General features: G+C 44.1%; 1 protein-coding gene across 1 annotated transcript in view; it reads right to left on the bottom strand.

The window, feature by feature from the left end:
- Slc12a8 (solute carrier family 12 member 8) overlaps positions 1-17,298 on the bottom strand; it is a 120,040-nt gene that overhangs the window by 79,932 nt on the left and 22,810 nt on the right. The window contains exons 4-5 of the mRNA XM_090332207.1: positions 13,580-13,771; positions 10,612-10,843 (exon numbers count right to left, since the gene is read on the bottom strand). Coding sequence (XP_090188333.1) covers positions 10,612-10,843; positions 13,580-13,771 — 424 coding nt within the window. The remainder of the gene's footprint in view (positions 1-10,611; positions 10,844-13,579; positions 13,772-17,298) is intronic.

Raw genomic sequence — 17,298 nt, 5'->3', positions numbered from 1 at the left:
GCAAAAAAAAAAAAAAAAAAAAAAAAAAAAAATTCAAGAGTATATAGAATGGTGACTTCAAAAGATATGTCCTCTGCAAGAACCTATGATGCTGTGCCATTTGGAGAAAGCATTTTTGCAGATGACCTTAAGGACTGCTAGGAGAAATCAGGTTGGACTATCCAAGTCAGACCTATGTGCAGTGACAAGTTGCTCAAAAACAATGACAAAGACAGAAGCAAAAACCGGAATACTGCAGCAACAAGCCAAGCTAAGAAGCATCCACAAGCCAAGCTAAAAAGCATCTGGGGCCACCAGAAGCAGGAAGAAGCGAGGAAGAACTCTCCTCTAAGAGTTTCCAGCAGAAGTGGCCCTGCTCACACTTCTGATTTAAAGTTTCTGGCTACAGAACTGTAAGAGAAAACATTTCTGTTGTTTTAAGTCCAATAGTCGTGGCAGGGTTTGGGGTTTTTGTTGTTGTTGCTGTTTGCTTTTTTGTGGATCATGGGGCTTGAACTCTGTGCCTGGGTCCTGTCCTTGAGCTCTTTAGCTCAAGGCTACCACCCTACCCCTTGTACCTTGATCCTCATATCTCAGCCTCCAAAGTAGCTAGGATTTACAGGCATGAGCCACTGCACCCAGCTAAGGTTTTTTGTTCTTATAATCTCTTTCAAGGTATCTTTATTGATCACATGCTTACCCAAAACAGTCCACATTTAGTGGGTGGGGGTGGCAAGGTGGAATGTGTCCCAAACAAATAACTGGTCTATGGCCTCTAGAGCTACTATGGTCCTTCGAACCTAACAATTCCAAAATAATTCTCGTCCTTGTTTCCAGTAGGAACAAAAAGGATTCAGAAATCAGTAAAAATATTTGTATCATGATGATGGCTACAAGTCACCACATATTCTCCTGCTCCCCCTGAACTGGGGCTTGAATTCAGGGTGTGAGCATTACTGCAGAGCTTTTTTTGCTCAAGGCTAATGCTCTACCACTTGAACCATTTCTCCACCATCATTTCTTTTTTTGGGGGGGAGGGGCGGGTGTGATTAATTGAAGATGAGTCTCATGGACTTGCTTGTCAGTGATGGATTTGAACCGTGATCTTCTGATCTCAGCTTGCAGGGGTTGCAGGTGTGAGACACCAGAGCCCAGCCGCAAGACCCTTTTGAAAGGGGGAAAATGGAGAGAGAGGAATCCGTTTGCATTACAATGAGCAGAAAAGCTAAGTGGGAAAAAGAAGCCAAAAGTGAGAGTAGGAAGAAAGAGTGGCAAAACAAGTAAAAGGCAGTAATCCATGTGAAGGCGTTGTTTCCACATAATTGGTGGGAACTTCCCCATCCACATCCCCTCAAGACACAAGGCTAGGGAGTATTGAGAACCGGTACCTACATTCCCCCTCCACCCCTTTAGAAAACCAACTTCCAAACAAGCCACAGGTGAATTCAGCCCTCACCTAGCACTGCAACGGAGCCAGAACCCGGCTAAGGTTTTGTTGTTGTTGTTTGTGGGTTTTTTTTTTTTTTTTTGCCAGTACCAGGTTTGAACTCATATCTTTTTTTTTTTTTTTTTGCCAGTCCTGGGCTTGAGCTCAGGGCCTGAGCACTGTCCTTGGACTTTCTCAAGGCTAGAGCTCTACCCCTTGAGCCTCAGCACCACTTCTGGCTTTTTTCTATATATGTGGTACCAAGGAATTGAACCCGGGTCTTCGTGCATGCTAGGCGAACACTTTAACCACTAGGCCAAACTCCTGGCCCTGAACTCCTATCTTATACTTGCTCTGCTGACACTCTACCACATGAGCTAAGTCTCTAGACCAGATTTTTGCTGGTTATTTTAGAAGTGGAATCTCTTGAACCTAGATCTGTTTAGGCTAACTTTGAACGTAAATCATCTAGAGCCCAGTATCTTAGTAAACTAGAGTTACAGGTATGAGTCACTGGATCCTCAATTACAAAATTAATTTCACAAGGACAAATGACACTGTGAGAAATATTTCAACATGTATAACAAATGCCTAACACTAATACAAGCCAAACAAATATTTGTTTTATGTTGGAGTCATTGCTAAAATAGAAGAGGGTCTGTTTTAATCATTAAAGAATAAGACAGCCTCAGGAAAAATTAGATGATTACATAGATAATTCATAGATCAAAATTGTAATGCAAACTGTAATAAAATATGAGAAAATAATCCTCATTAATGATTTAAGAAAAGCAAATTAGGAGTATGACCTAGTGGTATAGTACTTGCCTAGCATGCATGAAGCCCTGAGTTCAATTTTTCGGTACCACATACACAGAAAAAGCTGGAAATGGTGCTGTGATTCAAATGGCAGAGTACTAACCTTGAGCAAAAAGTGACCAGGCCCTGAGTGCAAGCCCCAGACTGGCAAAACAAGAAAAAGAAATAAAGCTCAAGGACAGTACCTAGGCCCTGAATTCAAGTTCCAGGGCTGCCACACAAAAAGTAGAGAGAGATGAAAATTTAAAAAAAAAGAAAAGAGTAAATTTAAAGTAAATATTCAGGGTTTTTTTTTACCCATCTAGCAGAGATTAAGCCTTCCCAATATTTCCCAATAAATGAAGACACAATAACTTTTTTCTTTTGTAATACAAGGGCTTGAACTCAGCTTTTTGACTCAAAGCTGGTGCTCTATAGCATGAGTCGTAGCTCCACTTCTGGCCTTTTACTGATTAATTGGAGATAAAAGTCTCACAGACTTTCTTGCTCAGGCTGGATATAAATTGTGATCCTTGAATCTCAGCATCCTGAGACATTATGATTATATGTATATGCCATCAACACCTAGTTTAGGAATAAATAGCTTTTATCTGTTGTTTGTGGGAATTCAAGATGGAACAACCTTATCGGAAAGTAATTTGGCAGAACCTAACAAAACTTGAAATATGCTTGTTCTATAGTCCTATGAATTCTATTTCTAAGACTTGATGCTACAGAAACAAGCTTGAACTTTTTATATATGATAGTCACAACAACCTTATCTGTAATGATCAGATGCTGGAAAATGTCCAATATCTAGTAATAAACATAAAGCATTCTAAGATCTGCAGTATAGAATGCTATACAGGTGGTGGGGGAAAAATGAGTGAATGCTAATGTACTGACAAGTAAAGATGCCTGTGATACATTATAGAATATAAGGGTTGGGAGAAAACAATGTAGAATTTAAGTATATTCACTATGGAAAGCAGTATGGCAGTTCCTCAAAAGACTAAACATAGAGCTCCCCTATGACCCAGCAATTCCACTACTTGGCATTTACCCAACCACCCAGAAACAAGGACATACTAAACCCACTAGCACAACCATGTTCACTGCAGCACTATTTACCATAGCAAAGATATGGAACCAACCCAGATGCCCCTCAGTTTCGTGGATCAACAAGATGTGGTATTTATACACAATGGAATTCTATGCTGCTGTCAGAAAGAACGACATGGCTCCATTTGTAAGGAAATGGAAAGACTTGGAAAAAATCATATTAAGTGAAGTAAGCCAGACTCAAAGGAACATAGACTCAATGGTTTCCTCATTTGTCATAATCAGTAGAAACCTTGGGCTCTCCTAGCAGAGATTTACAATAGAACAAAACCTAGATACATAAGGCCATATAGTATGACACTAAACGAAAGGACCTCCAGGATATAGAAACAAAAGCCATATAATGAGTGATTGTTGTCCTTAATGTACTATCTCTCATGTCTTTTGCTGTCCCTTAGTTATCTCATATTGTTACAGTATTTCACCTTGTTATCTGATATACCGGATATATGTGTATTTGGTTATTTGAAATCAGATAGGGAAGGGGGGGAAACAAGATGAGGGGCGGGGGTGGGAGGGAGGTAAATGGGGACCAAGACATGAGAAAGGTATCAATGTATGTGAAGTAATGCATGTTCTATCTGGTGAATGTAATGTAACCCTTCTATTGATCACAATAAAAATATATGGAAAAAAAGAATTTAAGTATATTTTTACAAAGAGCTATGCCTTATATGTTCATGTGCCTGCCCCTGTGCATGTACAGGTAGGAAATCAACTGCAAAAGATATGATCAGCTGGCCACTGGTAGCTCGGCTGTAATCCTATCTACTTAAGAGACTAAGATCTGAGGATTGCGGTTCAAAGCCAGCATGGGCAAGAAAGTATGTGAGACTTTTTATTTTTGGTTAACCAACAGAAAACCAAAAGTGTTCAAAGTGGCAGAGTGTTAGCCTCGAGCTAAAGAGCTCAGGGACAGTGCCTAGGCCCACAGTTCAAGCACCATGACCAAAAGAAGAAGAAAAAAATATGGATCCATCTCCTTCAGAGGGTTTAGGAGTTGGAGAATGGAGTAAAGGGCGAAATTTTCTGGGTTGGATTTTTTTTTTTGGTTTTGTTTTTACAGATGTCAGGATTTTGTTATTACACAAAACACATTTTATATTATTTTTTGGCTTTTAAAATACAAATAAAAAGCCTAAGCCTATAATCCTAGCTATTTAGGAGCTTCAAGGCCAGTCTAGGCATAAAAAGTTCTCAAGACTATCTCAAGGAATGGTAGGCACACGCTATAGGCCCATCATCCTTGTGACTCAGGAAAGGCAACCTTGGAGAGAGTATCTTTCAAAGGTGAACACAGTCTTTCCACTTAGTCCTGGTAGTCATGCTTCAAGCCATTTACCCAAAGGAGCTAAAAACCCATGCTCTCCCACAAGCCCAGTAAGGATGTTTATTAACACTTTTATTGATAATTGGACTAAAGCGGAAGCCAGCAAGATGTCTTCTGAAAGATGAATGGATAACCCATGTCACACACTTCCAGACAACAGAATATTTCATGTTTGTGTTTTATCTTGCTTGCTCACTATACAGCTCAGGCACCAGGGCCTTCAATTTACAATGCTCCTGCCTCAGCCTCCCAAGGGCTGGGAACTAGATATATACCACCAAGACCATCCGGACAGGAGAATGTATTACTTCAGTGATTGAGGAAAAGAAAGAGGCTTACAGTGTGACCTAGTGTTAGAGTGCCTGTCTAGCATGCAGGAAGCCCTGGGTTCAATTCCTTGGTACCACATACACAGAAAAAGCCAGAAGTGGTGCTGTGGCTCAAATGGTAGTGTGCTAGCCTTGAGAGAGCTCAGGGACAGTGCCTAGCTCCTGAGTTCAAGCCCCAGGGCTGGCAGAAAGAAAGAGAGAAAGAAAGAAAGAAAGAAAGGAAGAAAGAAAGAAGGAAGGAAGGAAGGAAGGAAGGAAGGAAGGAAGGAAGGAAGGAAGGAAGGAAGGAGTAGTAACCTGTCAGGATTAGCCATCTAATTTTGTTTTTTTTTAAATGCTTAAACTGCCTGACCAGCTGCGTGTGGTATTTTCCTGGTGAACAGGCCCACCTCCCTGCATATGGCGCTCTCCTTTTAAAGCTCGGTCCTATGGAAGGTCAGGGCTGCTCTCCATCAGCCCAAAGGTGGAGAGTAGCCACTGTGCTATTAAACTGACTCCTAGCTCCATTCACTGAGTGCTGGTGACTCTATTGCTGGGGGGTTTGGGAACCCCAATATGCTTGAGGTATTACACTGAGAAGGCTACAGATGATATGATTCTAGCTTCAGGAGACTTGAGAAAAGGCAAAGAAAGCTCTGGAGACAGTGAGGATGGGGAGTGTTGCCAGGCATTTGCAGGGATGGGGATGACTCCATGGTTTTTGGTGGTTTGTTTTTAGGGCAAATAAAAACTATTCTGTATGATGTGGTGATGGTGGATACACAATGTGAACCCCCGGTCACACAAACAGCATGTACAATGCCAAGCATGGCCCTGAACTGTAGGCCTTACTTGTCACTTGTCACAAGCGTCCAGTACTAATGCACCCTTTTCATAGTAAGGGAAGCAGTGGTGGGAAGAGGAAAAACCACCTGCTCAACTGCTCCAAAAACACCCATTACTAATTTTTAAACAGTAACACTAGTCAATTGAAGGGAAAAGTAAGTCGAAGTAAAGTAATACAGGTACACATGATCTCAATTAACAAACACTGTTAAGACTTAAGTAGAGTGAGGGGGGTGGGGGAGAGGGTAATGGGTACCAAGACATGTGAAAGGGTATCAATGTATGTGAATTAATGCACCTTCTATCAGGCAAATATCATGTAACCCTTTTATTAATTACAATAAAAAATTAAAAAAAAGACTTAAGTAGAGTTCCTTCCAGTTTTTTTTCAAATGTCTATGTATAGAGACATGTCTGTTTGCTTGTTTTTTTCAAGTAGTTGAAATCAGTCTGCTACATTCATTCTGAAGGTTTATGGTGTGGTTTCAGTCTGAAGTTTTAACCACAAAGAAAACAGCATATAAAATATCCATGATTCGGGCCGGGAGTTTGGCCTAGTGGTTAAAGTGCTTGCCTAGCATGCATGAAGACCCGGGTTCGATTCCTCGGTACCACATACATAGAAAAAAGCTGGAAGTGGTGATGAGGCTCAAGGGGTAGAGCTCTAGCCTTGAGAAAGTCCAAGGACAGTGCTCAGGCCCTGAGCTCAAGCCCAGGACTGGCAAAAAAAAAAAAAAAAAAAAAAAAAAAATCCATGATTCTAAACACAGATTCTAGAAGGGCCTTGTAGCTATGCAAAATAGCGAAAATAAATTTTGGCTCACACTATACCTTGCTCATATACAGACCAGAAGGAAAGGGGGATGTTTGGAGTCACTCAGAAGACCAGCTAAGAACAGTTCTATTCAACTAGAAGGAAAACACATGAGTCTAGTAAGGCTTCAAAGGAACCAGCAGTGTCAACCTGCATTTTAACTAATATGCTCTTTCAGGGACTGTGTGGACAGAAGGGAGAGGACCCAGGAATTGAGGACTACAGTAGACTCTGTCTCACCTTCACTCATAGTTTGGCATTCAAACTTGTATGATCTCTGCAAGATCATACAAGACCAGGTTAAAACAACAACAACAAAAACCTCTTTCCTCTTTCAGCCAGCTGCCAGTAACTCAATGCTTGCAGTTCTAGCTACTCATGTGGCTCAGATCTGAGGCTTGCAGTTCAAAGCCAGCTTGAGCAGCAAAGTCCAGAGACTCTTCTCACCAGTGAACTTGAAAAAAAAAAAAAAAGCCAGGGGCCTGGAGTTTGGCCTAGTGGTAGAGTGCTTGCCTAGCATGCGTGAAGACCCGGGTTCAATTCCTAGGTACCACACACATCAAAAAAAAGCCGGAAGTGGTGCTGAGGCTCAAGTGGTAGAGCTCTAGACTTGAGAAAAAGTCCAAGGACAGTGCTCAGGCCCTCAGCTCAAGCCCAGGACTGGCAAAAAAAAAAAAAAAAAAAAAAAGCCAGGAGATCTATGGATCTATGGTTCAAGTGGTAGAGCTCTAGAGCATAAAAGCTCAGAGACAGTGCCTGGGCCCTAAATATGCATGCTCTCGTGCGTGTGTGCATGCACATACTTTCTCTCCAGTGGAGATGCTACAAAGAGCTAGCACCCTGACACAGAATCCATGTAGATACACCCTGACCCTTAGTGCTGGAGAGGTGTGGGGATGCCTTCAGTGCAGGATTTGAGCTGTAAGTGTAGGATAATGGCATAGTCTGGGGACTCAGGGTACAGATCTAGAATGCCAGAGGTAGAGGATATTAAGGGAATTCAGAGTAATCACAATTTTCCAACAAAATAATTATAACATATAAAGAAGCAGTACAGCCAGAGTTGACTTCTGACCATCTACAGCCAACATGATTACAATCAACAAGAGTGTGCAAAGCCAGGTGTTGGTGGTTCACACCTGTAATCCTAGCTACATAGGCGGCTGAGTCCTGCAAGATCACAATTCAAAACCAGGTTGGGCAGAAACGTCTGCAAGAAATCATCTCCAATTGACTAATAAAATGCTGAACTGGAGGAGTGGTCCAAGTGAGAGAGTTTTTGCTGTTATTAAAAAAGCTGAGTGAGAGGGCCGGGAGTTTGGCCTAGTGGTAAGAGTGCTTGCCAAGCATGCACTAAGACCCGGGTTCAATTCCTCAGTTCCACATACATAGAAAAAGCTAGAAGTGGTGCTGTGGCTCAAGTGGCAGAGTGGTAGACTTGAGAAAAGCCCAAGGACAGTGCTCAGGCCCTGAGTTCAAGCCCCACAACTAGCAAAAAAACAAACAAAAAAAGCTGAGTGAGAATATGAGACCCTGAGTTCAATCCTCCAGTACCAATATACACACCAACTTGCTCAGAGCACATAATCAAGGGCATCTTGGGAGTGGAGGGGCAGAATTACTATTACAAGGAGACTTAACAAAAAATAAACCAGGCCTACTTCCCAATTTGGGAAATGGCTTAGCAACTCAGCTATTAAGTCAAATATCTAGTTTCAAATCCCATTTCAGCCATAAATTTTCCAAAGTGACAGTATCTGTGAGCCACGGTTTCTTCATCTATAAAATGGGCAAACTGCTCTTATCTCAAGGAGTGATGATAAGGCTTCAGTAAGGTAAGCCATGCAAAATGTTAAAGACAACACGGGCACATCATAGCTGCCCAAGGGGCAGATTTTCTTAACCACAGTTGCCAGCCCTATCTCCCTTTCCTGGTCTGTATTGTAAGGCCAATGCCCACTCACTACAGTCACATCAAGACAGAGTCCTTGAAATGGGAACTTTCAGGCAATTGTCTATTTTCTACAACATTCCAGGAACAGCTCTGCCCTCAGGATAAAAGCAAAGATGCCTTGAATGGCAAACTAGAAAGCTACAAAACTACAGACAGTTTGGAGGGGAGGTGCTCACAGAGTGGAAGGATGAAGGGCTGGACTGGCCCAGTCTCCTCAGACTAAAGAGACCCATGGCTCCAGTACACTGTGGCTCTGTCGGGGTCCTTCTTCCCTGGTCCCTCTCAAGCAGCAGGAGGGATAGGGAAAACACGCCCCAACCAGGACAAGCCAAACGAGCCAAGCGAGGAGAGGGCTCACTGTCCACCTGTACACAGTCCTCCTTTCCCAGAGGACAAGCAGACTCGTCAGCCAGGTTGTCAAGGCAGGAATCTCTCTCCCCCCAAAACCCCCCTCCTGAGGAAGTCCCTCCAGCTAATATACCCTCACTCTAGATCTCAGCACATGGGTAACCAATGGTAATCAAGTCTTGCGCCCTGCCTCTTGTCTTGTCTTGTCTCAGCAGAAAGTTATTAGACATGGCGTTACTCGGCTCCCAGCACCACTCCATTCCACATATATGATAAGGTAAAAAAAAGCAAAAACAGAAACAAAAAACTATACCCAGGGCTGGGAGTTTGGCCTACTGGTACAGTGCTTGCCTAGCATGCATGAAGACCCAGGTTCAGTTCCTCAGTACCACATACATAGGAAAAAAAAAAAAAGCCAGAAGTGGTGCTGTGCCTCAAGTAGTAGAGCTCCAGCCTTGAGAAAGTCCAAGGACAGTGCTCAGGCCCTGAGCCTGACTGGCAAAAAACAACAACAACAAAAAACAACTATATCCAGATGGTGTGTTTTTAAATCCTTTAATCATTTTCAAAGGATTCATATTTTCATTTTGAAAAATAATTGACTACAGAAAATTATAAATGCAAATAATCAAAATACTGTCAACATTTGTTACATTTATATCAAGTCCACCCCCACATAAACAGTATATTTTTCTTCTCTAACCTCATTTATTGCTTTCCCAGTCTCCTATCACTGTTAAGAATCTCATCTTTTTAGGAAGGGATTATTATTTTACATAAATTTTCTGGGCTTTGTAGTATTTATTTATTTTTACTAGGATTCTTATTGTTGTGTTTGTACTGATACCAGAAGCATTACTCTCAGTTTTGTTTATTAAGCTGGTACTCTTATCACTTGAGCCATGTCTCCAGCCTAGCTTCTTGCTGATTAATTGAAGATAAGAATTTTTCAAGACTTTTCTGCCCAGGCTGGTTTCAAACTATGATCTTCTGATCTTAAGCCTCCTGAGGAGCTTAGAATTAGAATTTTTTTCTTTCTTTCTTTCTTTTTTTTTGTGGGTCATGGGATTTGAACTTGGCCTGGGCACTGTCCCTGAGCTCTTCAGCTCAAGGCTAATGCCCCACCCTTGAGCCAAGCCCCACTTCCTGTTTTCTGGATGTTAATTGGAGATAAGAGTCTCAGGTCCTTTTGTGCTGGGGCTGGCTTTGAACCTTGACTCTCAGATCTCAGCCTCCTGAGTAGCTAGGATTAAAAGCGTGAGCCACAGTCCCTGGCTTTAGAATTAGAATTCTAAAGAGGAAGAAGATAGGGCAGGGAAACAGACAACAATTAGAAAAGAAGTTACTTTATTTATTTATTTTTTTTTTTTTTGCAGTACTAGGATTGAATATAAGGCGTTCTGCAGGCTAGGCAAGAGCTCTACCCCATTGAGATACATCTCCAGTTCCTGAGTGGTGTTTTACATTGAAAGCAAAGCCAAAAAAATATGGAAATGTCTAGAGTGAAAATGTAGGGTTACAGAAGGCTTTGGGGCCCTCAAAGCCACACTAAGTCATCCCACACCCTGAATGGTAGGTAAAGCCTATGGGCAGGGGAGCGAACTCTGCCAATCCACTCCTTTAAATATTACAAAGCAGTGCAGATCTATGGGCCATAAGTCATACACTGAACTCCACAAGGCTTACCTTGGTCCAGGTGTGTGAAAGAGCCCACTACAAAGTCCAGTGTGGACACAGCCAGCAGGAACAGCAGCAGTAGCTGGAGGCGGATTATCCATTTGACACCTGCTAGGTTGATCCCCAGCAAGGCCACAAGTACGGCAACCGAAATCCCTCGCACTGCCCAGATATTCCTGAGACCCAGCAGGTCAGAGATGGATTCAGCAAAGCCGGTGATGTACATCGCTCCTGCAACACACTGCCCCGCCAGTCCAAGCAGAAAAAGCGGGTGAGACAGAAAAGCATTACAAGCCTGTGGGCAAAACCTGTGCATCCAACACCCACTATAGACACTTAGGAAACTGCATCTGCGTGTGTGTGTGTGTGTGTGTGTGTGTGTGTGTGTGTGTGTGTGTACTCAGGGTATGACCCTTTAGCTTTTTCATTCAAGGGAGGTACTCTACCATGTGAGCCACACCTCTACTTCTACCTTTTTATTTTTTGGTGGTTAATGGGAGAGAGAAGTCTCATGAGCCTTCCTGCCCAAACAGGCTTTGAGCCATCATCTTCAGATCTCAGCCTCCTAAGTAGTTAGGATTAGAGGTGTGAGCCACCTGCACTTAGCTGCCTGGCTCTATCTTGATGGAGGGGGGAATGCTTGCTACATCAAACTGAAAGCTGTCAGTGGTAGCAGGAGGAAAAGTTCATGGGAAGAAGAAAAAGGGATGTACAAGAGGCAGAAGAGGACTTTGGGCTGCTCTGCCTGCTGTCTTCATAAACAAAATCTAAGTCTAGACCAAGAACACATGTGGATCTCAGAGCCCAAGAAGAGAGCTGCAGCAAACAGGCCTTTTCATTTCATTGTAGAATGCTATTAATATCTTAAATATCTAATATTTGGAAATAGAAATGCAAGCGTGAGGTACATCTTTTCATATAAAATTTTTATTTATTTGCTGGATAGGTTTTGTTGTTGTTGATAAGGTTTTCTGTTTTGTTTTGTTTTGTTTTTTGCAGGCCTAGGGCTTGAATTCAGGGCCTGGGCACTGTTCTTGGGATTTCTCAAGGCTAGTGCTCTACCACTTGAGCCAGAGTATCCCTTCCAGCTTTTGCTGTGTATGTGGTACTGAGGAACTGAACACAGGGCTTCGTGCATGCTAGGCAAACACTTTACCACTAGGTCACACTCCTGGCCCATTGTTAAGGTCTTGATAACAGTAGCCCACTCTGGCTTGAATTTGAGATCTTTCTGCTATGGCTCCCCAAGTGCTAGGAGTAAAGGCATTTGCTACCTACACCTGGCTCCAGAATCAAAAATGGTTGAGCCCCATGCAATATGATGCTTTCAAGTTTTGTAGGTTTCAAGGTTCTTAGATTAGGAATGCTCAAACTATACTGTACTTAAGAGACCTTTTTCCAAAACGAGGCAGACACCTTTTGTTTTCTTGTAGTAGTGGGGATGGATCCAGGCCTCAGTGTATATAAGACAAACTTTCTGCATGGAGCTACATCCCCAGATCAATGAAAGAACTATTCAAGTGTGATACAGTTGGGTGCCAGAGGTTTACACTTGTGATCCTAGCTACTCAGAAGGCTGAGATCTCAGGATTGAGGTTCAAAGCCAGCCCAGGCAGATCCATGAGACTCATTTCCAATTAACCACTAAAAAAACAGAAGCAGAGCTGTGGCTCTAGTGGTAGAGTGCTAACCCTGATCAAACAAAGTTCAGGGACAGCTCCCAGACTGAGTTCAAGTCTGAGGATTGGGGCATGTGCACGTATGTGTGTGTGTGTGTGTGTGTGTGTGTGTGTGTGTGTGTGTGTGTGTGTGTGCACATCACAAGTTTGAACCATTAGAACATGTGATACCTCTATGCTAAAATCCCCTGCTCTGCTACCTGAAACAAATCCTGTACCTTTTTTTTTTTTTTTTGTCAGTTGTGGGGCTTGGGCCTGGGCACTGTCCCTGACCTCATTTTGCTTAAGGATGGTGGTTAATTGGAAATAAGAGTCTTACAGACTATTCTGCCTGGGCTGGCTTTGAACTGTGATTCTCAGATCCCAGCCTCCTGAGTAGCTAGGATTACAGGTGTGAGCCACCAGCACCTGGCCCCCTTCCTTCTTCTTGGGAGACTTGTACTCTGAATTGAACACATTCCTTTTGTTTGTGTTGCCAGTCCTGGGGACTGAACTCAGGGCCTGAGCCCTGTCCTTGGGCTTTCCTCAAGGCTAGTACTCTACCACTTGAGCCACAGAACCAGTTCTGGCTTTTCTATATATGTGGTAACAAGGAATCCAACCCGGGCCTTCGTGCATGCTAGGCAAGCACTTTACCACTAGGCCAAACTCCTGGCCCCCACATTCCTTTTTTAAAATTATTTTCAACCATTCACAAGCCTGTGCCACCATAAAAGCACTTTCAATTCAAGAAATGCCCACAGAGAACCACTTGTTTATGTCTGCACTTTGTCTCTCCAGCACAGAGTCGCTGTCCCTGTACCTTAGATAAATACACCTTAGGATTTCTCCTTGCTCACTGGTGTTCTGGTTGCTTTTGCCCATGACCGTGAGGCACGTCCTCACTGATCTTCTCCACCTCAGATGAATATCCACAAAAGGACTTTCGACTTCACTACCAAGCCCCACCACAAGCCCTCAGGTGTGTGTTAGCTCAGGTGGCCAGGACGTACTCCCAAGACAGTCCTTGGGCACAGGGACAATGCCCTCCTCTTAGGGCTGTGGCCCAGGCCAACTGGCTACTCTCTGGGGTCTAGAAAGACAGCAGGAATGGAACTTGTCAACTCATGGCTCCATGCAGCAGGTCAAGTGGGGCACAGGAGTTTTGGATAAAGGGCACAGGGCTATGCCCTTTGACTCTGCCTGCTTCCCTGCTCGTCATTATAGTGGGGCCACCATGCTTACCTTTGCCTGGAACCAGGTATAACGAGGAAGGGGAAGAGAGGCTGGAGACAGAGCAAAAGGCGCTGTTGGCTCACCTGTCCAAATACATAAAGCAGCCCAATGGTGCCTCCTGTCTGCCCTCCGAGGACAGAGGAGACCATGGAGTAGACGCCACCACTGCCCACGCCGCCATGTTCCCCGAGGCCAATCCCAGACAGCACAGTGACAAGAGCCACAAGGATGACAAAGGACACCAGCAGCATGCCCAGGAGCACGCCTGTGTTGCCCTGCAGTGGAACAGCAAAGAGCATGACCTGGGTTAGGAGCAGCCAGCCAGAGCGGGACCCCGCTGGGAGTCGTGGACACCCTGCCCATCCAAACCCACCCAGGACCAGCCAGGAAAGGACACAGAAAGTGCCACAGGTTATAGCCTATAAGAAATTCTGTATGAATGGAACACACGCCACCCTTCCATCTCTCCAGTGACTTTTCAGTGCCTATGGCAGAAAGTCAGAGCAACATCAGGACTCACAGGGCACCTTCTCATCTGTTGCTGGAGGCCTGGCATGCAAGGACAGTCTTTCCCCTTGCTGCCCTGCTACCTGCCTGGCCTCCTTGCCTGGAATGCCTTTCCTGCTCATTTGGCTGGAACTCCACGTGTGAATTTCAGTGCATTTTTCTTGTGTGTGGGGAGGTATGGGGAAGATGTGGGGCTTGAACTCAGTTCCTGGGTGCTGTCCCTATGTCCTTTGACTAGAGGTTAGTCCTCTACCACTTTGAGCCACAGCTTCACTTCCGGTTTTTGAATGATTAATTGGAGACAAAAGTCTCATGGGAACTTTCTTCTTCAGATCCCAGCCTCCTGAGAAACTAGGATTGTAGGCATACCTTAAAAGCTTAGGAATTAGGGTTTCCTCCCCCAAGACCATTCCTGTCACCCTTCCTCTGGCCTCCCCCAGTACCCAGGGCTTAAAACTTATCACAGTTCTTGCTGTACCAAGTTTCTTTGCAGATTAGCCCTCTGAAAGCAGGAATAGGTTTTATTCTCCTCCACTGAGCACAGCCTCTGCACACTGAGTGATCATTAAATGCTTGCAAAGAGAATATTCTCTCTCTTTCTCTTTCTCTCTCTCTCTTCAATATGCAAAGCCAGAGTCCTATAGAGGAAATGGATTCTGCTTTTGGGTGATGCAGTACCACCTGTTTCATATGGGCAGGGGCAGGACATTCTGGAAGGTGAGACTCCAGGCTGGTGGGTGCAGGGAGAGACTGCGGAGTGGGTAGAGCCAGCTCTAGGGCTGGAGATGCTCTGTTCCATTCTACTCTGTTCTGTTCTGTATGGGCGATGCTCAGGCTCTACTGCCAGTCTGAGTCAAAGCTGAACAGCTTTCTGCTCTTCTCCCCATTTCTACTCCCAACATTTTGCTACTCCAGCCCTACTAATTTCTGCCGATTGTTATAAATACTCAGGGATATTTGAATTTTAACTCATTTATTAGCTAGTAGACCCAGGGGAAGAATTGCTTCTGCTCACTGTCCCCTCAGAGACCAAGTCCTGGGGTGTGAAGTTCCTCTGGCTTTGGATGGCCTACAGGAGGAGCTGGCTGGTGGAAAGTGCTCCCCAGGCCCTGGGAGAGAGCAAGTTGCCTTCCCCTGTGCTGGTAGATACCAGTGCCTTCTCACTCTCAGGAGTTTTTCACTTATTATTTAGCTTGCAGTGTTCTGGATCTCAGTCAGCCATATCAGATGTATGGGGGGAATAAGACAGTATGGAAGTAGAAGGTAGGGTTGGGAGTATGGTTCAGTGGTAAGAGTGCTTGCTTCTGGGTCCTATCTCCTGCACTAGAGAAAGAGTCAGAAGGGGAGAGAGGGAAAGAGAGCCAGATATAAGAGAAGAACAGAAATACAATGTAGCTGGGAGCCCTTAGCTCATCCCAGTAATCCTAGCTAATCAGAAAGCTGAGATCTAAGGATGAAGGCTCAAAGCCAGCCCAGGCAGAAAAGTCCTTAAGGTTCTTACTTAAAGGACCCAGCAAAAAGCCAGAAGTGGAGCTGTGGCTCAAGTGGTAGAGCACTAGCTTTGGGTAAAAAAGCCCAGGGGAGGGCCGGGAGTTTGGCCTAGTGGTAGAGTGCCTGCCTAGCATGCACGAAGACCCGGGTTTGATTCCTTGGTACCACATACACAGGAAAAAGCCGGAAATGGTGCTGAGGCTCAAGTGGTAGAGCTCTAGACTTGAGAAATCACAAGGACGGAGCTCAGGCCCTGAGCTCAAGCCCAGGACTGGCAAAAAAAAAAAAAAAAAAAAAGCCCAGGGGAGAGTCTGAGGCCCTGAGTTCAAACCCCAATGTCAGCATAAAGACAGATAGGTAGGTAGGTAGGTAGATAGATAGATAGATAGATAGATAGATAGATAGATAGAATGATAGATAGATAGAATGATAGATAGATAGAGAGAGAGATAGCGATAGATAGATAGATAGATAGATAGATAGATAGATAGATAGATAGATGCATGCATGCAGAGTACAATGTAGATTTATGAGAATTTGAAGGAGCCGAGACCATGTGGAAGTGCTTCATATTACTTACACAAATATATCTTCAACCAAGAGGAGGGTCTCTGTCTGACCCAGCATGGAAGACAGGAGAGAGGAGAGGGTAGCCCAGAGGACAGGAAGTCCAGCAAGGGACATGTGCATGCATTGAGAAAGACCAATCCGTGTAGAATGTGTACTGAAGGCAGAGTATGTGAATGAATACAAGACAGGCAGGAGCTCAGAGGTGTAGCAGCCTTGAAATGAGCAGACCAGGGAACGCCTCCAGCTGCAGTTGCACAGACTCTACCACCCTGGACTCATTTTTGTCTTCCAGGAAATAGAGATGATGATAATATTTATCTCACAGGTTGTCAGGAAATACTACAGTTTAGGCAGACTGAAGACACGGAATGCACTTTGAATGCCATCTGTCACACACATGCTTGATATATCTTATTTGCCCTATTCTTATTTTGCTGTAAATCTTATGTTGCTACTACTAATGCTAATGATTGTGATTGTGCGGCTTATAAATATTGTACCTACTTGGTCTCCTCCTTGATGCTATACTGGAGTACAAGGCTATGAGTGAGTTCTCTCGAGAGAAGGGGTGTCAATGGCCTTGTGTGAATGTACACAAAATCTGATATCTTCCAGCTGATGGCCCATCATACTGATGAGATTGCTAGGGGTGGCAGCAATGAATGAGGGTTGGAGAAACCAAGGGCAGAACAACTGACAGGAGCCAACCAAAGTGCCCAGTTTCCTTGCCACTCCACCCATCAGCCCAGCTCTGGCTCCCCAGAACACAAACACCCTTCCACATGGCATCTAAGCATGTATGCTATTGGTTTTGTAAGACTTCAATGCCTTTCTCTTCTTCCTGTGTTCAAGCTTGCAAACTGCTTATGTATACAAAGAAAATACTCTAGGGGCTGGGAGTTTGGCCTAGTGGTTAAAGTGCTTGCCTAGCATTCATGAAGACCCAGGTTCGATTCCTCGGTACCACATACATAGAAAAAAGCTGGAAGTGGTGCTGAGGCTCAAGTGGTAGAGCTCTAGCCTTGAGAAAGTCCAAGGACAGTGCTCAGGCCCTGAGTTCAAGCCCCAGGACTGGCCAAAAAAAAAAAAAAACAAAGAAAATACTCTATATAGCAATATCTTTTTTTATGTGTGTCTTAGTTACTAGGGTTTGAACTAAAGGGCTGGGTATTGACCCTTTGCTTTTTTGCTCAAGACTAGTGCTCTACTGCTTGAACTACAGCTCCGCTTCTGG

Source organism: Megascapheus bottae, chromosome 1 (assembly GCF_031878675.1).
Source record: "Megascapheus bottae isolate mThoBot1 chromosome 1, mThoBot2.hap1, whole genome shotgun sequence".
Classification (NCBI taxonomy): domain Eukaryota; kingdom Metazoa; phylum Chordata; class Mammalia; order Rodentia; family Geomyidae; genus Megascapheus; species Megascapheus bottae.
This window is presented reverse-complemented; position numbering and strand designations above follow the sequence as displayed.